The sequence below is a fragment of the Mustela nivalis genome (assembly GCF_964662115.1).
Source record: "Mustela nivalis genome assembly, chromosome: 12".
Classification (NCBI taxonomy): Eukaryota; Metazoa; Chordata; class Mammalia; order Carnivora; family Mustelidae; genus Mustela; species Mustela nivalis.
In genome coordinates, this window is record NC_139031.1 from 56,634,704 (window position 1) to 56,658,319 (window position 23,616).

The window sequence follows — 23,616 nt, forward strand, 5'->3', positions numbered from 1 at the left end:
ATAAAGGATCTACATTACATCAACTTTAAAAATAAATGTATTTGATCTACTCTGCTCTCAAGTGTTTAGGCATTAGGCATCCTTTAACATAAAACAGACATAGAAATGGAATTTGCATTCTCTGTACACACGAGACTGTAAGATCATTTCCTTTTCTCCTACTAATAATCCCTATACTTGTAAATAAACATATAGAGATTGCTTGCTTGCAAAAAAAGACACACTTATATTTTAAAATAACATTGCACAGTATATAAATAAGTTGATACATTAAAGTAGTATTGGGGGTTTCTGCTTCCAGAAAGATAGAATAAATCTTTCTGGAGAACTTTTCTCGATTCTTTTCACTAAGTACAACTGAAAACACTGGATATTGTATACAAAATGAACCTAAGAAGATTCTGAAAGGTAGACAGGAAAGCAGAATGGTTAGTGATTTTGAGACCCAAGAATGACGTGGTGGTGAATCACCTGCATTTACTTTTGCTTTCTAAGTCCCAGACTTGGAGCTGAAGAAGCCAGCCACCTCAAAACACCCAACAAACACAAACATAAAAAGTTCCAATAGAAGTCTGCTATCTTTAGGCAAAGGTCCAGGAAAGGGGTAAGCTTCACAGAGCAAGATACTTGAACACAACAAGATACTTGAACACAGGAATAACTGCTCTATTCAAGCAAAACAACCTCTACCCTGTGCAAGACCCTGTTAAGAGGGACAGCCATAGAGGAAGGAACTGTCCATGAATCTCAGCAACTAAGATGAATCTCCAAAGCATTATGGTCCATGAGAAGAGCCAATCCCAAAGGTTATATACCATATTATTCCATTTACAGAACATTCTTGAAAGGACAAAAATGATAAAAATAGAGAACAGAATAGTGGCTGCGAGGAATTAAAGAAGCGGTGGGGTCCAGAGAGAATTAGGTGTGGCTATAAAAGAGTAGCATGAGGCTTCTTTATGGTACAGACAGGATACATCCTGTCTGTTTCATGGCCAATATTCTGATTGTGATATTGTGCTCTCGTTTAGCTAGATGACTACTGGGAAAACTGAGTAAAGGGTCCCAGGAACTTCCTTGTGTTATTTATGGATTGCATGTGAATCAAAAATTATTTCAAAAAAGGTTCATTTAATTAAAAAATATGATGGCTTGGTAGTTCTGTAGGATGTCTTTACAGCTACTCTACTATCATAAAGTTTATTTTAACTCTTTCTATGGGCCATGATACTATTCATACTCATAGTAGATATTTTCTCTTCCCATGTGGAGATGTTAGTGCTGCTTTCAAATAGGAACAACTTCTTTGGGCTGAGAATAGAAGATCTGCTTACCTGACTGATATTTACAAAAGATGTCACAACACATGTTGTATGCTTTTATGTTATATATATTTTGTTAAAAATATTACAAATTAATTAATTGAGAGTATTGAGGAAACCTGAGTAATTTACATAGTAGTTTTACACTTTGTGACAGCGTTCTAAAGAGACATCCTAAGAATATCATACTTCACCTAACATCATTTCTTTTGAGCAGAATTATAATTTAAAAATAACTGTATTTGAAACAAATTTTAAGAAAAGTCAAAAGAAAATGAATTTATTGCTGAGATGCCCGTAAGTCCGAAGCAGTTGACACCTAATATCATTATATTCAATAATAATATCACACTATCACAGCTGGTATTTTGTAAGCTGTTTCGATCCCTTGTTGGTAGAATCTGAGGCTTAGAAGAAGATGAGTTAAGCATTGGATGAGCTCTAGATTATTCCTTCTTCCCAAGATATGCTTGCTGATGTCCAGTGGTCATATGTTGGAGGAGTGGAATTGTAATCATGTAGGACTATTAATGATGTGGTAACCTATGTAATTAAAGACCTGGAGAATTTTGAAATCATGTATGAATTTGAAGTTTTTAGATTGGGAAGTTACAAGATGTTAACTGTTGTTCACAGTGGTCTTTTCTCCTTAATTTTGCATTTCTTTCAGTAAAATGTCTTTTGATACGGGTTCAAAATGGAGTACTTGGACAAGATTGTCCTGTGCAGTGATTAAGAACACAGACTTTGATGATTCCTCAGGATTAAAGCCTAGCTAGCTGTGTGCTTTCTGGCCATGTGACCTTGTATGTGTTACTGATTCTCTCTGTGTCTCAGTTTCCTTATTCCTGAAATGAAAGATTACTTAAGCCATTAAATGTAGCTGCTTACAATACAGCTTGGCACATAATAAGAAATACTTAGGGGTTAACCATTATTGTTATTATTATGCCAACAATTAAGAATCCTGTAGAAATATTATATTCTTAAAGTACGTCCTTTTTTTTTTTTTTCAGTGATTAGAAATGATACTCCATTGGAACTTCACCAGAGACAATAGCTTATCATCTTTGACCATCAAGATTATGCTAGAATTTATTGATTGGTTTTTGTTCAATGCCTACTGGTGGTGATATATTAAATGATTCCTGCCTTTAACTACTCTGGATAGGAGCATGAAGATTTTCATAGCAGCCGAGAGGGAGCATGTATCATACTTTATTTATAGATACCAAAATTAAGCATTCAAAATCAATCTTTAACTTCCTGTTTTAAAACCATCAATGGCAGATGTGATCCACAACTAATGAATCACTAAATTCTATCCCTGAAACTAATAATACACTCTATGCTAAGTTGAATTCAAACTAAAAAAATAAATAAATAAAAATAAAACCATCAGTGGTTTTCTGTTATCAAGAGAAAACACCCAGTATGGAAATCAAAGGCTCTCATGGGCTTACCCTGACCTCCTCTCCCATCTTTTCCCACATGCTGGTTCCTAGCACTTTGAGGTACTCAGTTTTCCGGGTATATTCCAGGGGCTCTGTAAAGTTCTCTGTTCACTTTGGCCTTAATGCAGTTCCCACTTTGTGTTTTAGGAAAACTCTTCTCCATGTCCAAATTCTGGCTTGCATTTGCCTTGTGTGGATTTCATCATAACTAAAATCAGGCAGATTCACTGCTTCGCTTCTTAAACCACAGTGGAAATCTCTCTGCATTATTAGCACCTCCTTCATTGTCTTGTCATTTTTTCCCCCAATCTATTTTATTTCGTATTTCATAATTTCTAAGTACAGAAGAGTACAAAGAAGAGAATAATTGGAATCCACTGCGGTTTTTTGGTCTCTATCTCTTCCCCTTTTTTTCCTTCTCCTCCTCTTCTTCCTCCTCCTCTTTCTTCTCCATCTTCCCGCCTCTTTCCCTCTCCCCCTCCCTTTCTCTCTCCCTTGTCAATGCTGTGTGCTCCTCATGGGCAGGGATAATTTCTTACTCCTCTTTTTGTCCCCTCAATATCCTGCACAGTTTTGGCACATAGGAAGTGCTCAGTAAACCTTTTATGAATAATTGCATTTGCAGGAGAAGGAATTGGTTTGAGATATTCTTGAGATACCATCATGAGACCAGCATCATTTAGACCTACCATAGCTTCCTTGATGTAATAGAAGCATACTTTTTAAAACTAGCATAAGAGCAATCTCAGAAGTACTTAGAAAGCAGGCAAACAAATGTGGATGGGGCTAAGTGATTATTGTAGCAATCTTAGCACAAGAGGCTGAACCTGACTCTGGTATTGTTTCCTATCTCAAAGGAAAAGGACACAGAACATTGTGACTAATAGGTTGTGGGGGATGGAGACAAGTAGAAAGAATCAAAGTCCTTTGAAGATTAACTTGTGCCACAGATAGGTTGGAGAAGGAAGCTAGTTTAGTTTGGGGAATTTAACTCAAAATGGTTGCTTGCAGGGGCTGGCAGGACAAATTTTAGGAAAAATTTAGGAATGCCCAGTAGGCGGTTGGAAGGGTGGGGCAGGCAGGAGCTCTTCACCACTTTTTTGTTGTTGATTTTCAAAATCTTTGATCTTTAGCTACAAACTTTGAGAGGGTAGGATGAGTCGTTTTGTAAAATATACAGGCCCATCCCACCCCTTAATCTCTATTGTGTGTTCTAAATTTGAAGGCCTTCCATTTTACTTTTCTATCTGCTATCAGGCTCTCTGTTAAACTAGAGCCCTACCCTGAGAACACTTTTTTGCTGCTCAACAATTTACTAATTCATTCCCTCTGCTGGTCTTTCAAGGCATCATATGGCTTCAGCCTATCTTTCAGGGATGATCCCAATCATCTCTTCCTTATTAACCCTCTTCTGTACCCATTACTCAGTCTCTAACCTTAGTGTCCGTATGACCTGGAAAACCTTCTAATGCTCTCTCTCGTAGCTGCTCTGCCTTTTCTTTCAGAACCATCATAAATGTAATCTCTTCATGAAACATTTCATGACCCCTCAATTTCATGCAGTTTTTTTTTTTGTTTTGTTTTTGTTTTTTTTAATTCTTCTTTGATTTTCCATAGGTGTTTCTCTTTTCTGGCACCAAGCTGTTCTTTGGTATTTTGAGCTATTGTTGAGATTTAAAAAAAAATCTTTCTGGTATCTGTACCACTTGCGTGCACATGCACACACACAAGCACACACACATACAAATACACAATTTTTATAAGCTCCTTAATGAGTTACATGTATGACTTATCAATATGTTTTACATAGTCAATAAACATTTGTGGGGTGGAATTCATATGGTAATCGCCACCTTGAAAATTGTGAACGGTTTAGTTATGGAAATTCTTTAGAGAAACACGGCCCTTGGAGAATTCTCCATTTTGAGAGGGAAGGGTAGGGAGAGCAGAGATGGGGCAGCCCAGAGATGGTGACTTGCTTTGGTTATTCAGGAAGTTGTGGGAGGGCCTCCCTGGAACCCAGGTCAACTATGGCTTAGCCAGTGAACAACTTAATTTCATGTAAATCAGCTATATTAATCATTTACAGAGTGAGACATTTCTGCTCCTATTTTATAGCTGTACTGGCAAGTGGGTGCCAGAGGAAAAGGGAATTCCCTGGGTAACTAGACTCCAACCTCAAAGCTCTTTACTTCCTCTGTATGATTAATTATGTTGCAGGGTTCTTAACAAAGGACCCTTGATTCAGATCCCCAAGCACTAGGGTATTAATGCTGCAGCACTTTCGCTGCATCCTAGCTCAGTTAAATTTTTTCTCAAAGCTGGTTCCTATTTCTGGCAGTAACTCTTCAGTTCTGGAACTTCAGTTCCAGCCAAAATAAACTATTGTCTCAGGTCTGTATTTTTCCTGAAGCTCCATGGCATTTTTATGGAATGTGGAGACAGTTTTATGTAAGACTTTAATGGTAACAATAAAGGACCCAGATCCCCTTCTCTGGCTCGCTATCCTTTCCTCTGTATCCCGGCAGTGATCATACAGCTTCCAACAAGAGAGCCATGTTAAAACTTCCAGATGAAATCTGTCATTTATTTACTGTGTCATGTGAGCCTCACTTTCCTTTTTTTCCCTCCCATCCACAACAGCATAAAATCATTCTTTATGTGTAGCTATATTTTTTGAAGAAAAAGAAGGCATTCTCCTATATCATGATTGAATGTTCAAAACTGTCTTGTTGCTCAGTGAAATAATGCTAATAAGGTCTTATCTTTTAAAGTAGCTCTCCTTTATCTGTGAGCATCTATTATTCATACTGCTGATAATAAATCAGAGAAGCCAATATAACATTAAATCTTAAAGACTTTTAAAATAAAAAAAAAGACAAAAGCTTGCTTATTCTTGATACTTATTATCCAATGTGTAGTAATGTAATTTTAAAAGTACATGTCATAAGGATAAATTTGAATGCTGTGGGAATGTCACTAGCCCAATAGGGTCAACATGTTAATATTTAGCATTTTGAAGGCCAGATTTTCCCACTTCAATGAGTGAATAAAGGCAATTCTTTTGAGATTATTATGTTTCCATTATCTGAGTTTGTCTGATGAGCTCTTCAAAACAGGGTTTGTAAATTGAGGAGTTTAAAGTAAATTAGAGTTCTGAAGTGATATCTTTGTTAGAGGATGAGCTAATGCATACATGGTAATCCTAGAAAAGGTGAAGTTAATTAATCTTTAAATATCTTATTGTTTTAGTAAATGATTATCTTTTTAAAAGTGAGAGATTATGTTCCAGCAATTTAAGGAAATGTACAATAACAAACTTTTGTGACTTCTTGTTGTTGTTGGTTATTACAAATAATTAAAAGTCTCCATTTTGCAGAACTGCCACTAGTACATAAAACCATCCACAGCAGCTTTAGTTTCATGTTCCATAAAATTGAGCTTCCTGTCTTTACATTTTAGAACCTAGATCATGATCCTTGAGATTTTGCTATTTTAATGCATACAATTACTAAGGAAAGGAAATGGTGTAATATGAGAAGACAAAGAAATCGAGCCATCAAAGTAGACTTTTGCATAACAAACTTGTTGAATTTAGCTATAGAATTTACTAAAACATATCTTTGAGCCATATGTCTGGAAATGTCTTACCATTTTAATGTGGGAAGCACAGAGACCTCACTGAGATAATGTTATAGTGGGCTCATGAGGCAAACCTGGATTATTGGTTAAAAGGAGCATTCACAGTGTTCTTCCTACACTCATTTTATGCATGTTTAAGTATCATAGGTTTGTGGGAATTGCATGGTGATTTCTTCCTCTCAACAGAAATCTCATTTGATATTTTTAGAGCATAATCACAATCAGAAGACTTTACTTAAGCTATTAAAAACTTTCTTCTCACAGAACTGTTGAAATACCTAAATTAAGGAATTTTTCCAATATTTGAGTCTTATTTATAAATGTTAGGTAAAGTGTAACCTTTAGTTATGGCTTGTTTAACATATAACACATTTATTTTTGTATTTGTTTCTTGGTGAGTATCCACATGTGTATAAACACAGAATATGTGACTAAATTGCATTTAGTGTGGCAAATATATTTTGACATATGAACAACATTCTCTATAGTACCATGAGGATAATGAGCTAGCAATAAAGAGAAAACACTCATTTAAATAAATTATTATCATAGGAAAGGTTAACACGGATTCACTAAATCATTATTCTTTCATACTTTGGATATTAATCTTAGGTCAGTGTGATTTATTTAAGTGAAAAATACTAGAGCTCTTCTCAAATTGGTGATTAAATATAATTAGGAATTATAGAGCTTTCTCTTTTCATTATGAAAACCTTCTCAAGTACCACGGAGTACTTTTAATAAGACATTGCTTGACAGCCAGCTAAGCACGTGATGAAGATCTGTTTGTAATATAGTAAGCATTTAAAGCCTAATCACTTAAATACAGTATTTCTAGTAGCCCAGATCTTTAATAGCATGGATTTTACTGTTTCATATACTTTATCAAGCTGAATTTCAAAACTTTTCTATGTCGCAAAGATAGCGTCTTCTTCAGTTGAGAAATGGTATGTTCCAGAGTGGAAAGAGGTAAATGAGTAGGTATGTGAGAGAGATGGTAATACAAAGCCAATGTCACTTCATCCGAGGTCTGGAGAGGAAAAAAAAAAATGCAATTATATTGTGAAAACATATCTCGAAGTGCTTTAGAAACTTTATTTCTGGTAAAACTGTTCATTTATGGGGACATCTGTGAAGCACTTTCATGTGTATTATCTTACTTACTCATTTAAGAAATCTTCGAGGCTGGCAGTAAACTGAGGATAAACGGATTACAACTGTTAGGTGGTTAGATAGAGACAGCCCCTGAGGTTTTGTGCCACGCCTGTTGCCATTTTCATTTCCACAGCTATCCCCAGAAAGCTTAGTGTCTTAGTATAGATTAATTAACATTTATCGTGGAGTTTCTAACATGGAGCTTAATTATAAACACATACTTTTTCATTTACAATGTTTCATATAGGTACCCATTATAGAAGATTCCCTGATGTAATTCAGTGTAAGCTTAAAAATAGGAAACCTTCCCCTTTAGTCCTGCCACACGTACAGACACACATGCACTCCCTTAAAATGCGTGTGACACAAAACTACTCATATACATTCCTTAGAATACAAGGTTTATGTCTGTTTCTGTGTAATTTTCCTTCTGTTTATATTTGTAAGCCAACTTCTTCTGAGAGACCAGGTGCTTTGTATTTTTTACTTACTTTGTGTGGTACTTAAAATAGCACGATAGTCCAGAGACCATCTGAGAAATGCTGTTTGCTTTGCTGACAGTCCTGACAATTCGGGTGTTCTCTTGTCTTTTTCCAAATAATTTTTTACATTTTTCTTTGTTTTAAGTTGTAACTGCCTTAAGTGATTTCAATGTAGAAAAATTTTCAAGAGAAAATAAGTCCAATTTCCATCTTAAAAGGAAAATATTATTGCAGTTGTGGGAAGTTTGGAGTTTCTTTTCACTGGTATGAGACCATGTCTATACTTTTAGTTTCCAGTATTTGAACATTGAAGGGTGGTCCCTTTCTTCTTGATGTATTTTATATTGTGCTTTAGGTTTGGCACAGTTAGTATTTCATTTAAACAACAAAGCACTTAGATGTGGTGATTATTGCTGGATACCCCAATAATCTATGATTGGCCGTGGTTTACTCTGTGTTGCACGAGATTAAAAATAAATCTTCATCACTTATTTAAAGCAACTCCTGGCCTTTCTTTGCCGACAATGGCATGAGCATAGTCTCTGTGATTTACCCATGTTGGTGAATTGATTATCAGATCAACACAACAATAAGGGTTATTAATAAATTGTAGAAAATTGTTAGTTTTGTAGATGAACTTCAGAATACTGCTGTAAATAGTATTGTCTAGTCTTTGAGATTATTTCCAAATTAGCTAAGCATATGCTCTTAGCCCGATTGATCTTTCTTTTCTTTTATTACTATACACATTGTTATTCATGATTTTATGCTAGTTTCTGAATACCAGGATTTAGTTTGTGAAGTAGTAAGGTGTTACTGTTCTGCTGGGGTCATTTAAGTAGGGACTCTTGGAAGTCAGTTGTTAAAATTTTGGGGAAGTTTGAGAACCAGTTGATACCACCTTAACTCAGTGGCTTGAAACTCACTAAGGTGAGAGTGTTTACATTATGGGAAGTGGCAACTTACACAAACCAGAGCACTTTTCCCTTCCTACCAATAGCAACTGGGTATAATTCATTTCAGATCATTCAAAAAGAAGATTCAAATATTGCACAAGTGATTGAAAATTTTAAAATATACAATTTTTTTTACAAATGTTTTAAATATGTACCAGAAATGTGCATGAATTTGACTACATGCCTATGTGACCGATAGTGATTGAAGAAAATAAAATATTTTAAATGTTTTGAGTATAAGTATGTATGTGTATATACTTACATACATACAAACATACACTTTTATTTGGCTTACTTTGAAAATAAAAGATAGTGCCATTTAATTAGACTCAGAAAAAAGTGTATACTTTAATTTTGAATCCACTTTTTAGTACTAAAGCTATAAAAAGAAAATATGAAAGAAATAAAATCATACAGACTTGCAAAACCCATTTATTTTTTTAAAAGAAACATAATTAAACCTTGCTGATTGGCCAAAGAAATTATGAGCACAGCTGGGTCTTTTAAAATATGTATTGGTAGAAAGAGCTAAAAAAAAATATAATAACCTCCTTTTTAAAATCAATTTCATTTTTACAAACACATCAAGATGTATTTCACTAAAGGCTAGGTGTGAAAAGCCAGTTAAGTGATTCATATAAAATTAAACGTCTAATGTGATTTAGTAAAAATTTCAGTTAATTAAGTCTGATTCGGGATCTATCTTTAGTTTAATAATATTATTAATAATAGTCATATATTATTGCATTGGTTCTACATCTTAGATATACACACACTCTAAATTCCCTAATTTTCCTCTTAGCAACAATCCCATGTGGATTCTGTAAATGGGGAATCTGAATTTCAAAAGACAGGCTCAGAAGACCACACAGTTAGTAAGTAGCAACAGTAGATTTCTAACTCAGGTTGGCTGGTTTCAAAGGTCCTGCTACTTTCCCCCCAAGTCATTCTTCCTTTCCAAATATGTGAAAAATTGAAGCAGCATGTAAAGTTATAAACTTACACAGCTTTAATTATAATCACAATTCTGTTTAATCAATGCAAAACTTTAAAAAATGTGTACTAAGATCTTTTCCATTGATTGAAAATTATTACAAGATAAGCAGACGATATGCTATCTGTGTGTGTGTGTGTGCACATGCATGTGTGTATGAGTTGGAAAATTACATTTAGGAGCAAATTGTACATGTCTTCTGTACAACACAGGTGTCGACTCACAGGTGTTAAGAACAACAAAAATGCTGATACTTCAAGCCCCTTTCCACTGTGCAGTGGAAGACTAAATGCTATTTAACATCTAAACTTCATAAGCTTTTGAAACATTTCAAAAGTTATAGGCTGTGATCTATGACGTGTGAAAAAAATCATTAAATTGTGAGTTTTGGTGGAGTGCCTCAAACTGATGTAAAATTACAAGCCGTGAATTGTCTGCCAAACCTAGATGAAAGCCTCACTCTCTCATTAAGTTAACTTCATACCATTTGTATACTGTCTTGGTAGAGATTAGAAATAGGTGTAGAAGTTTTTTCACATGTAGTATATTATGATAATTTTTACTTTTAAACTTCAGCAAAAGCTACCTTCCTAGTGTAATTCTTTTAGTGTACATTCAGGTTAGCTTCTAAAATTTTATGGATGTACAGATAATAACTGCACTTCTTGAGTTTCTATATCAAATGTATAATTGTATGTTAAGACTTTTAAAAATGTCTTTTAGAAGTTTCCTGTATAGCGATTCTTAAGACTTTATAGAATGTTTCATACCATATGTGGGATTAAAGGAAGGCTTCATGGGGCACCTGGGTGGCTCAGTGGTTTAAGCCTCTGCCTTCGGCTCAGGTCATGATCCCAGGGTCCTGGGATTGAGCCCCGCATCGGGCTCTGTGCTCAGCGGGGAGCCTGCTTCTTCCCCTCTCTCTCTGCCTATGTCTCTGCCTACTTGTGCTCTCTGTATGTCAAATAAATAAGTAAAATCTTTAAAAGAAAGAAAGAAAGAAAGAAAGAAAGAAAGAAAGAAAGAAAGAAAGAAAGAAAGAAAGAAAGAAAGAAAGACAGGCTTCATGGGTAGATGGTTAGAATCTGTTATATATGCAAATATATATGTGTGTATCTTTCTATAATTGCCCCCCCAAATGTAGTAATTGCGATATTATTCACTCTTTCCCACAAACTGGTCTGACAGAAACACAGGTTCTACATCTCCAAACATTGAATTTTAATAAACAGCTATGGTGATCTTATACCCCAAATAACTACTTAAAATTATTTGTGGATTTATCTTTAGCAGCTTTTATTCCCACCTTGATTGTAAGCTACTTTAGGATAAGTATTATGTTGAGTTGAATGGTTTGATAGCACATGACACAATAAATTATTCATGTATGTATGTAGCACACGACACCTACAGAGTATAGGCCGTGGATACCTGGCTCCGAGATAGATTATAGCACAAGCTGGTATAAAAATGACACTTTCTGATTGAGCCCGGCACAGTTCAACAATATTGTCAGTTCCCAATACGCCTTTCTCCATAGACAGGCAGGTTCTGGACCTGAGTATCATTCCTACCTTCCTTTGTCCGAGAAATAGAACTCTGGAATCGGTCTCTCTGAACTCAAGCTCTTCTTTCATCTCTCAGAATAGTATTTATGAGCTAAATGAAGGCCTCATCTTTTCCTCTCTTATTCATAATCGTTTAGACTCTTGCAACCATTCAGGCTTCACTGGTCTCTGCCACCAGCCGCCTTCGCTTGCATATCCTTTATGGCACAGGCCAGCGGTTCTTAACATTTTATCGTCAGAAATCCTTCTTAGTTATTGTTTGATCCCTGTACTCCGATCTCCTGTTTTAGACTTTTTCCAAGTAAGTTTCACTGCAGTTTTTCCCAACTCAAAATATATATAAGGAGTAAGTAGTAGTAATAATGATGAGGAGAAAAAGGGTAATATGATTTGTACATTTTGAGATCTGTCAGCACGTTTGTCATTTTCATAATATGCTGAAACATGTTTACATCACACTTACTCTTTATTATTTAGGTAAATTATCGAATCACACAAGAAGCTGATTTAATCACAGAGAAGTGATTGGTCGGTTATATATGTAGTTATGTGATAGAAAGCAAGTGTTCCCTAGTCAGTGTGAACAGAATTCTATTTGTGGAAGGGATTTAGGTAGTGTTCCATAAAGGTAAGTCCTAAATTCTTATGCTTCTTCCAGTTGGGAAAATCCCTTTACAAAAATAATCACAAATTGACTTTAATGCAAATGAGTCACCCCAGACTGCTTGCTTTCTTGCTGGCAAAGCTGGCATAAATAAATAGATCACAAAACATTTAACTCTACCAACAGTAATTAGCAGGAAACTAACTGCTGCTCGGTGCGTGGGCCAGAACCCTAGTTTGGTTGGGATTTTATGATTGTTTTTATTTTCTTTTATTACTTTAATATATTATTATTTTTATAGTTTCTTTTCTCCTATGAAATTAAGGCAAAATCAATTTATAAATTATTTGCCATTAATCTTCTAATATGATTATTTCTGAGGTTAAAAAATAAGTAATTTACTTCTCAAACCTTCTATGTGAGGAAAATTATTAGTAGACAGTAGTTCCAAGCAAACAAGTAAGTGCACAGTATTTAAGAGAGTATGCTTATTTGTTTAGTAAATAAGCCTGACCCGATTTTTTTTTTTAAACCCAGTTAATAGTGTTTGCCTAACATTTTATATGCTCTAACATCAAAGCAGAATGTGATTCCTACCTACCTAAACTATCTAAATCAATGTAAATGGCTGTCAGGATTCTTTAAAGGAAAAGAATTACACACACACACACACACACACACACACACCCTGACTCTAATTTATTGGATTGTCAGTTTTAGTTAAGTTTTATCAAATTTTTAAATAAAAACTTTCAGAGAAAACAAAAATCCATACATTGATCCCACAGGACTTATAAACTGTCATTTCAACAGTTTCACTGGAAAATCATAATTAAACCTTAAGCTTAATTTTATTTGCACACTAATCAAAAGTGACACAGATATTTTTAGGGATTCATTAATTTTAAGTGTAAAGTAGAAGTTTGCTAGTTACTGTGTAAATTCTGAATTTCTTAGGTTTTAGGTTGAGTTCCGTTTGCAGAATGAAAGTATCCTATAGTTTGATGCTTTACTTATTTATTTATTTGAGAGGATAGAGCAGGGAGTGGGGGGCGGGCAGAGGGAAAGGAGAGAGAAACCCAAGCTGACTCTGCCCAGCATGGAGCCCAGCCAGGAGCTCCATCTCAGGACGCTGAGGTCATGACCTGAGGAGAAACCAAGAGTCAGACACTTAACTAACTGAGCCACCCAGAGCCCCCAGTCTCCTCGGTTTTAAATTTTATAATAGTGGCACTGATTTGGTGCTTTTCTACCTGAACATATTTGGTGATAACATTATAGATATAAAAATGTAAGTAATATTCCTTGTCCCTATCTGCTATTAATTGGTATATGTGCTTTGAAAAGTTAATATAAAACAATTTTGCTGTGATGCTTTCTCTTTTGTTTAAGGTGAAGGTTATTTAAATTCTGATAACAGAACAAAATCCCTTAGAATTATCACTGGAATCATAATCCACAACCAGAGCATGAAAATCAAAGTTCCAGCAGAGATTCAGAACTAGGTGCTTAATATTGGGAATATGAAGATGAATAAAGCTCATTTTTAAATCTTAAGTTAGCTGGAGTCTAGAGTTCAGAGAAGTAAAGCAGATATGGACATGAATAATAAGCTCCATACTTTATTATAAGAGTTACTGCTCTGGGGCGTCTCAGTGGCTCAGCGGGTTAAGCCTCTGCCCTCAGCTCAGGTCATGATCCCGGGTCCTGGGATCGAGCCCCACATGGGCTCTCTGCTCTGCAGGGAGCCTGCTTCCTCCTCTCTCTCTCTGCCTGCTTCTCTGCCTACTTGTGATCTCTGTCTGTAAAATAAATAAATAAAATCTTAAAAAAAAAAAAAAAAAAGAGTTACTGCTCTAAAAATATATTAGAGTCACTATGGTGATTTGACAAAAAAGGCTCAGAACCATGGCATAAATGCGAGCCTTCACACTCTTAGGAAATGCAGACTTGTCTTCTAAAAGAAAAATAAAACAAAACAAAAACCTTTTGGAAGCCCTCCTGTGCCATGTCCAAGCAATTTACCAAGCTGCTAGCAGAACTGATACTGAATTTTTGGGTGCCTCACTGCAAAAGCTGTGTGGTGTTTCCTGAAGTCTTAAGAGATCCGTTTTGCCCTTTTGACAGTCAATTAGAAAAGTCACAATTCTTCTGACACTCCCAAGTTACTTATTGTCCTTACTTTCTGAAAAAAGTTTCTTTCCCTCCTTATTCTCCCAGGGACACAGAAACACCATGTAATCCCAAACCACTTCCTGATGTAAGAGCTGAATATGAGGCAAAAGAGGGGTGGGTATTGCCTATGGAAGTTTGCATCCCCTTCATGCCCTTGTCAGTTGCTTCTGCATGTATTGGGATGTAAATGTGAATGCCAGGATTATCTTTGTTTTTGCCTCCAACTGCTGAATAGAAGAGAACTGTAGTATGCATCAAACATTTATATTCCAGTTAAGAAAATAAAGGATCTGTATAGTAACAGAATGTGGTAAACACTGGAAGAAAGGAACAAAGATCATTTGATGAGATCTCAGAGGAAGGGTACATTCTTTAAACTAATAGGATCAGGAAAATGTAACGGAATGCTGTGTGTCAAAAGCTCTTCACTGGGGTTCCACTGGAGTGCAAATGGTGATTATTGTGAAATCCATTGCTAGCAGGCACAATTCAAACATGTACATGTATGTGTGCCTTCTTTTGAAAGGCAGATGGTCATGATATTTCTGTAGTTTATGTTTTCTCTCTGGGATATAGCAAGAGGCATAAAGTCAATTTGGGGCATCTGTAACCAGTTTTAAATCCTAGAAGTATGTAGCAAGGTTGAAAACGTTTACATTTACCCAGAAGACATATGCTGGGTTTGTTTTTGTGTTAAATACTTTGAACTTGGTAGTGAGAACTAAAACTATGCTAAATTTGACTCAAGTAAGTTGCACTGTATTCCCATTTTGTGTGTCTTCGCCTCTTTTTAAATTTTTAACAAAATACTATTTTATTAAATGTATTTGGAATTGCACAATATTAATTTCATCAGAATATGTTAGTTCTTTGTGTATTTTACTTTGTATTTATGGCACAGAGGAAGAACTATTAGGTTGACATTCTCTCAGTATTAGAAAGAGCTACACAGTAAATAAATAATAAGAAGGGCAAGGTAATGGGGCATTTTGGTGGCTCAGTCAGTTGAGCAGCACCTTTGGCTCAGTCACGATCTCAGGGTCCTGGGACCAGGCTGGCATCGGCATTGGCACAGGCAGGGGCATCAGGCTCTCTGCTGAGCCTGCTCCCTGGGGGAGCCTGCTTCTCCCTCTCCCTCTGCAGCTCCCCCTGCTTGAGATCTCCTGCGCTCTGTCTCAAATAAATAAATAAAATCTAAAAAAAAATGGGGGGGGGGGCAAGGTAATAAAATTAAAATCAGTTGTTAATATGTCATTCTTTAAAAACAAAGGAACTCCACTAAGAAGAGGCTGTAAAAATGGTAAAATGGAGTCATGTAAAATGAAAATGGCTTGTAAAAAAGGTAAAAATGGATTCATATATTGGTGGCACAGAAAATAGGGAATTGAAATGAATGATTGACTAATAATCAAAGAGGCAATGAGCAAGAAAGCTCTACAGAATAATTTTTGCGTATTGAATACAGCTATTACCATTACTGTTACTATTACTAAACTAAAAAAATGGCCTTTGAAATTTGGCTTTGCTTTATAAGTAAAGGGAAACCATTCTTTTTTTTTTTTTTTTTTTTGGACAGACAGAGATCACAAGTAGTCAGAGAGGCAGGCACAGAGAGAGAGAGGAGGAAGCAGGCTCCCCGCCAAGCAGAGAGCCCAAAGTGGGACTCGATCCCAGGACCCTGGGATCATGACCTGAGCCAAAGGCAGAGGCTTTGACTCACTAAGCCACCCAGGCGCCCCAAGGAAAACTATTGTTATAGCTGTATTTTTTTCACATCAAAGGTGCAAGATACAGTGGATGTTTTCAGTGCCTTTTCCTATTCCAGATTGACATAGTGGTTTTCACTCCCATTTTTCCTGTAATATCTCAGTATATAACGGACTTACTCATTAGTAATGGTAGCTCACTAGTGCTATGGTTCTCAAATCGGGAGAGGGGATCATGGATTGGCAAGAGGATTTACGAGTCCCTGGGAGAAGATTGTTTATTCTGGAAAAAAAAAATCTGGAGAGGCTGAAATTCCTACTCATTAAGAAACTGGAGTACCAAGTTGGAAGAATTTCCCATAAGATAGGCTATTTGCCACTTAAATGTGAAAATACTAGCATCATTATGATTATTCTATAAATTTCCCTGCGTCTGTTCACAATCCTTATGTTCACATAAAGATAATTATTAGCTTCCTATACCAACTATTTGTGCAGCTTTGTGAATAATAAAAGAATACCTATCATTTTGATTAAATTACAAAACATTGATACAAGAAGTTGCAAAGGATGAAGATAGACAATGGCTTAGTATTCATTCTTCCTTCACAATATGGAATAAATATTCATTGTAGTCTAAGCTATAGAGACATTCCTTTACATTTTGATGTTTTACAGACATAGGTAAATTATGTTCTTCATTTAAACAAGTCAGTAAGCTTACCTAGGGTAGCCAAAAAATATACTCAATCATACTTTAATATTTCTCTTTTGCTAAAAAGCATTGTATACCACTTACATTACTTGTCTTCACTGAAACATTATTATCTTTTGGCATCCTCTTGCACTAGGGGAAATAAAAAGTCACATGTGGAGAAGTTCTAAATGCTAGACAGAAATGATCCTTGGAGGGCAATTTTTATCCTCCACGGAAGTATTGCAGACTTCTTCCATTAGCATAGTCCCAGGGAGCAAAAGGTTAGGGAACTGGGACTGCCAACTGTACCTGAACACATAAGTCAACATTTCCTCCAAGCGGCGAGGGAGTGTGAGAGTGCACCCGCATGTGCATTAAAGTATCTGAGACGAGAAACAACAATTGTAATATTTTACATTGGAATATACTGTACAGATGGTGACATTTTGTTTGTGGTTGTATGGAAGAAAGTAAGGCAGTTTCCAGATTCCCCCCTCAACACCTACCATTTGGCATAGGATATGGGAGGTTGAAGAAAACGGAGGGATTTTTGCCTCAGTTGAAACAGCTGGAAAACAGATGGAAGCTGGTGTGTAATTTGCCAAAAGCCTTGTCCAAGTCTCCCACCCATTTTCCACCAAAGAAAAACTAGTCAGGTGACAGCATTGGAGGCCTTAGGGTCAGCAAATGATGGGCTTCAGGACATGCTGGGGAAAAAAAGAGAAAAAATCTAAAAATCCAAGATCATAGGAAATACAAGTCCAGAAATGTGGTTCCAAGGAGCATGTTTTCAATAGGTAAGAAATAGTGGCAGCAACATGGGTGAAAACCACAGCAGAATCACAGTTACACGGATGAAAGTGTACACAGAATTAATTAACATTGGTGCTACCTCAATTGGGTTCACTTTCTCTCAGGTGATGAATTCAGGAAGCACACACCCACTCTTGGTCAAGTTAGGTACAATGTAATTATTCCATGTGCAATTATGGTAAGTGTAAGTGTGTGCAGTTCACATCCTTTTAGTCCCTGTGAGCTACTTTGGTTTGCAATTCAGGCATTCAATAAATTGTTTTTGGATTTAGATGTTGAATTATAGCCAGAGTTTTGTTTAAACTCAGTCACTGGATATATAAACCTCCTGTTGTATATTTCTGGTTACGATGGGCATGTATATAGACCCACTCCAAGGAACCTTCTTACAAGCATTGGCCCAAGTTTTGTGCACTTGTGTATTTTTGTGTGTGTGTGTGGGAACATACTGATTTTGAAATACTTTTGAATACTACAAAAGTTAAAGTATTTCAAAAATAAATATAAAGCAACAGGCTTTCCTCAATGTGAATTTGTTCATTCACGCTTATATAAGGAACTGTGTTAATCATGAATCATTCAAATTGAATTGCTCATGAGAAAAAATGCTCTGGCTTTGCTGTCAGTTTCCAGAGTTGCTTTACAGAAAGGAAAGGAGTATGGTCCCCATATAAAGAATAATCAGCTGCAGATTTCAGACTGAGCATGACTCCAAATTGGCAATAATACTTTTGATTCATGTGAGAATATAGATCCTGTGAGAGGTACTTATCTGAGTAATCTAGGCTGTGACTGAGTTTGCAGTCTGCCAGGACAGCCAATGGAAAGATTAAATTAAAAAAAATTCAGTCATCAACAAGTTTCGCTCACACAGAATAGCTAAATGCTGTGAAGATGTAGAGGTTGGCAAATCTGTAGCTTAAAAGAGTCAGTGGATGACAAAGGGAGGTTCCACTTTGAGACGGGGAAGTTGGCATTGTGTGAGCACAGCCCGTCTGAGAGCTCACACATCATCTATCACGGAATTTATCCTGTCCTAGTGGCATAGTATCCAGTAAAGCCCGTGTGTGTCATGTCACAAACCACTCTTGCCCTGAATCAAGCCCAGCTTGCTCCGCCGAGGTGGGGCGTCAGTCAGCGCAGGGCTAAGTGACAAGCCCAGAAATGTGGTCAGTGAAATCTGAGGAATTTGCAACGGTGCCACTGCATCAGTGAATCCCCCCTATGATCCCTCAGAGGAAAAGTAATGGCCTGTGTGCCAAAATTTTGATGTGAACTTTTTGTAGCTGCTGCTGCGGCTAGGCCTACACAACTTTACATCCGGCCAACAGAGATTTAGGAAGAGTCAGAACAGACTGTTTACATTAGAGTGCCTTGTCTGATGGATTCCCATTATAGAGGACCCTCTTGACTTCAGTTAGACTTTCCCCACCAGACAGAAAAGAACACTAATGTGTGTGTATGTGTGTGTGTGTGTGTGTGTATACACTAAATAATATGTTTACCTAGCATATTTAAGCATCATTGGATGAAGAAACCAATGCTCCCCAAAAAGGTCCTTCCTAAAATATACCGTATCACATTTGTCAATTTAAAAAAATTAAAATGTCATTCTTTGGAACCTTTATTTTAAGAGATGGGGGAGGGGCAGAGGAAGAAAAAGAGAATCTCAAGCAGGCTCCATGCCCAGTACAGGCTCGATCTCATGACCCTGAGATCATGACCGGAGGCAGAATCAGGAGTCAGATGCTTAACTGACTGACCCACCCAGGTGTCCCACACTTTGTAATCTTTGATTACCCTTCATTTTTCCTTTCACTACTCTCATTTGGGCTCATAGAAGACTTCATTGTACTCTTACCTTCTAAAGATGTCACAGTTTGTGTGCACCTACTCTAAAATAGAGAATTGAAGTAATATTTAAGAGAGCACAAACATACCACTTACTAGATCAACCTTCATCATGCTGCTATTTCCCTGAAGATAAATTTGATCTGAACTCCTAGAGCTGGTATGATGACCTGTTACTTGTTTATGTGGAGTTTGTTTTCATTATAGGCACACATTCTGTTCTTCAGTATGCTAGAATGTCTTATAACCTACATCTCAAGTATATGATAAGGATACATGAGATATTATATGTTAATTATGCCTTAAAAAGCATAGGAAGAAAGATGGAACAATATGCTCCAAATTATTATGATTTCTAAATGGCATTATAAGATTTGACATTTGGATACCTTTTGTTAGGTGTTGTTCATCTTTTTAAAAAGATTTATTTACTTATTTTAGAGAAAGAGAATGCACACTCAGGTGGGGTGGGGGCGCAGAGGGACAGAGAGAGAGAACCCTCAAGCAGACTTTGCACTCAGCACAGAGCTGGATGCCAGACTCAATCCCAGGATCCTGAGATCACTACCTGAGCCAAATTCAAGTGTCTTCAGTTTAACTGACTCAGCCACCCAGGCACCCGAGTGTTGTGCATCTTATGTTTTTTTTCACATATAATGAAAAAACATTTTAAAACTTTCCATAGTTTGAGTTATACGAACACAATTTCATTTATAGATTCCACGCTGGAATGTGTATTGTACAAAGTAAAAGAATAGTATTGCTATTGCCCTCAAAGAGACCAAACTTAAATAGAAATTAAAAGGTCAGCAAATATATATACACTCTTATGTATGCTTTGTCTGAGCTTGAACTGACACTTGTGGTTCAGTTGCCAAACATTCGAATTGCTTAAATATTCATATACTATGTCAATGCCTTTTTTTTTTTTTTTTAGGAGTTAAAAAGTTCAATCATACTTAGATTCCAAGTGTACATGTTAAACAACTTATTAAACACAATTTTGTATCTAAAATTGTTTTCCAGAGATGGTTCATTTATTTATCTTTTTATCATATTAAGAGCAGTTTTTTTTTCCATATTTTGAAAAAATAGTTGACTCTGCCACTTGGGCTGTGAGTGACAGGAGAGCAGATCGAAAAAATAAGAAATGCATCTTACCCTGTTGTGTTTTACTGTCTTTGCCATCTATTTTTCCAATATCTAACAGTGTCTAAAAAAAGTAGTTACTCAGTATGTGTGCCTGGTATGAATGATGGGATTGAAGGCATTTGAATGAATGAAGTAAATCTAATTGTCTCACTTTCTTTTTTTTTTTCTTTTTTCCAGACTCCCAGGAAGGAAATTACAAGTCAGAAGTCAATAGCAAACCCAGGAAGGAAAGGACAGCTTTTACCAAAGAGCAAATCAGAGAACTTGAAGCAGAATTTGCCCATCATAATTATCTGACCAGACTGAGGAGATATGAGATAGCAGTAAATCTGGATCTCACTGAAAGACAGGTAAAGTTGGACATTATTGTGATATGGTATTTTTAATTACACTGAGTCAACCGTCTTCTCTCACCATTTTTTAAATATTTGGACCTGTGACTCTTAAATACCACTGAGAAAACAGGTGTTCTATTTCATGATGAAGTTTTGGCCCAGCAAAATGATACAATTAAGGATAAGATAGCAGTGTTTTAAGGAAAACGACATTTATTCAGTTTAAGGAATCATTCTTTATTCTGTAATTATGTCCTTCCTATATATTTTGGTTTAAAAATATTATTTCTTGTATATAATGATGGCATGTAGTGAGCAATTTTGTTTGCTTGTATTTTAAAATCTCCTTATTTTAGTGTACTAGAAAGCTGGCAACCCCATGTTAGTTTCCTCTTGCTCCAGGACAGGGTTTGCTATGTTACTATAACACATTAACCCCCAGACCTCAATGACATAATAAAAAAGCTCACTGTTTGCTCAGTCTCCATACAAACTTTACAAGTCCAGCATTACAAGCAATCACTCACGGACCCAATCTGACTCTCTGGCATCTCGACATGTGGTGTCCTTGGTAACCACAGGAGGTAAGAAAGAGTTGGAGGTTCATGCATTGACCTTTAAATGTTTTCACCTGGAAATGACCCATGTCACTTCCATTTATACTCTAAGGTCCGGAAGTCATCAGTGGTGCCACTTAAGTTCAGGGCGGCTGGGAAATCATGGGAGTAAGGGAACATAGATCATTGGTAAATATTTCCCAAATATTTTTGAAATTATCTTGGTCTCAAAAATTAAAAATTCTGATGATGATTCATTTCGAGAACACTTTGAAATTAATGATCTGTGGACCCCAGTTGATAAAACCTAAAAAATGCTTTTCTAATTAATTATATTTTAGGTCCTTTCTTGGATTTTATTTGCTCCAGTAGTGCTCCCAGTGCATTCTTTTTATGGATTCTGATTTGCCCTGGGAGAATCTAGCCAACTGATGGTTAACAGTTGCTAATCTTTAGAAAAACATTCCTGAAAGGCAAATCCAAACATCTTTATGGACAGTGCAGTTATGATTGGCACTCCTAGGACTAGAGTCTCATTTCCTCTTTCACTGTATGCACCTCCTCCAGGGATCCCATCGGCACCAAAGAAATACCAACAGGGTGTGGACAAACGAATACTGTCTTAGGAGATCAAATTATTTTATCCAATTTCTTAAATCATCTTCTTCCCTCTGTTGATTTCTCGATTTCAGCTTTTGGAAGGATATTTCTGGGTAGTGGGAATGTATCGAGAAACACTTTAATGTGGTTTTATTTATTGGCAGTTTAAGTTTTATTAAATGTTATGACTAGTGCCTAAGTTGTGAATCACAACATTTTCCTTCCCTTTAACTTCACATATGAAGTTCCCTCCATAAGGGTACAACATTTGGCTTGCTGGAAATGTTGAAGAATCTGAAGTCTGCATTATTGGACACCTGTTTTATTTTCATTTAAAAAAAAAACTGGGAGCAGATTAAAAAAAGAAGGGAGGAGAGGCATTACACATTAATGTTCTTATGTATAGACTGTGAATTCTAAGAAATGCAATCATGTTTTATATGATACATAAAGGAAACAAACTAGGATTTGCTTCCAACTTACGGAAATAATGGTTTACAGTACTGCACTCTTAGTCAAGAGAAAAGTGAAGATTCTGTGCTTGCTGTTCGGGGGTGGCTTTGGTTACCTGTGATTATCTGATTATAAGGCAGAGATTTCACTTTTGGTTTAAAATAATTTATTTTTAGAAGCAATTCTGTAAATTTGGTCTGGAAATTTATTAGGTATTTTGGATGTGTCTTTATCTTCTGGAGTTGCCATTTATGGAAAAGAATGATGTGCAGTTTTAAGCAAAATTATATATACATGCGCACGTGTGTGCGCGCGCACACACACACACACACACACACACCCACCAATTTTAATCTTTGTTTTTTGTTTTTTTAAGGTCTTTTTTCAGTTTTGTATCAGTTAGCCTTTGCTATGTAACAAACCATTTGGAAATCTTAGTGGTTTCAACCAATAACCAATGTTCAGTTTGCTCACAATTTTGTGGGTCAGGGATTTTGACTGGGCTCATTGGATAGTTAGACTGCTGGCCTTACCTAAATGCCTCATACACAGAGCTGCAGTCACTGGTGGGTTTGAAGAGCCGGTTGGTCTAGATAGCCTCAGCTGGGACACTTGTCTCTGTTGTGTGTGGTTTCATCTTCTTCTAATAGGCTCTCTGGGACTTTTCAAATGGGGGTAGAAGCATTACCAAAAATAGAAGAAAAACTCCGGTGTACAAGGGCTTTCAAAGACTCTGCTTACCACATATTTACTACTGTGCCTCATTGTCTAAAGCAAGTCATATGACCAAGCACATTGTCAACATACAAGGGGACCATCTAAAGGAATGGGTACAAACAAGGAAAGTAACATTTTCAGAGGCCATTACTGAAACACTCTAACTATAGGATCATAGGGGAAAAAACAAAAACACCTTTTGATATGTAATTGGATTTTCAAAGAATTGAAATTTTGTATTGTGCAGAACATTTTTTTATCCTGTAAATCTTTATTTCCAGTTTTGCAAGTTCATATGAAAAGGAGATGTATGCATGTGGAATCTAAATTCCCAATCAAAATAAAGTCTTTAGAGGGCTACTATGTGTTAGTAAGAAGAAACT

General features: G+C 36.3%; 1 protein-coding gene across 1 annotated transcript in view; it reads left to right on the top strand.

Moving 5' to 3' along the window:
• Window positions 1–23,616, top strand: part of MEOX2 (mesenchyme homeobox 2) — a 63,729-nt gene that overhangs the window by 26,145 nt on the left and 13,968 nt on the right. Inside the window, exon 2 of the mRNA XM_082692538.1 lies at window positions 20,749–20,921. Within this exon, the coding sequence (XP_082548664.1) occupies window positions 20,749–20,921 (173 nt within the window). The remainder of the gene's footprint in view (window positions 1–20,748; window positions 20,922–23,616) is intronic.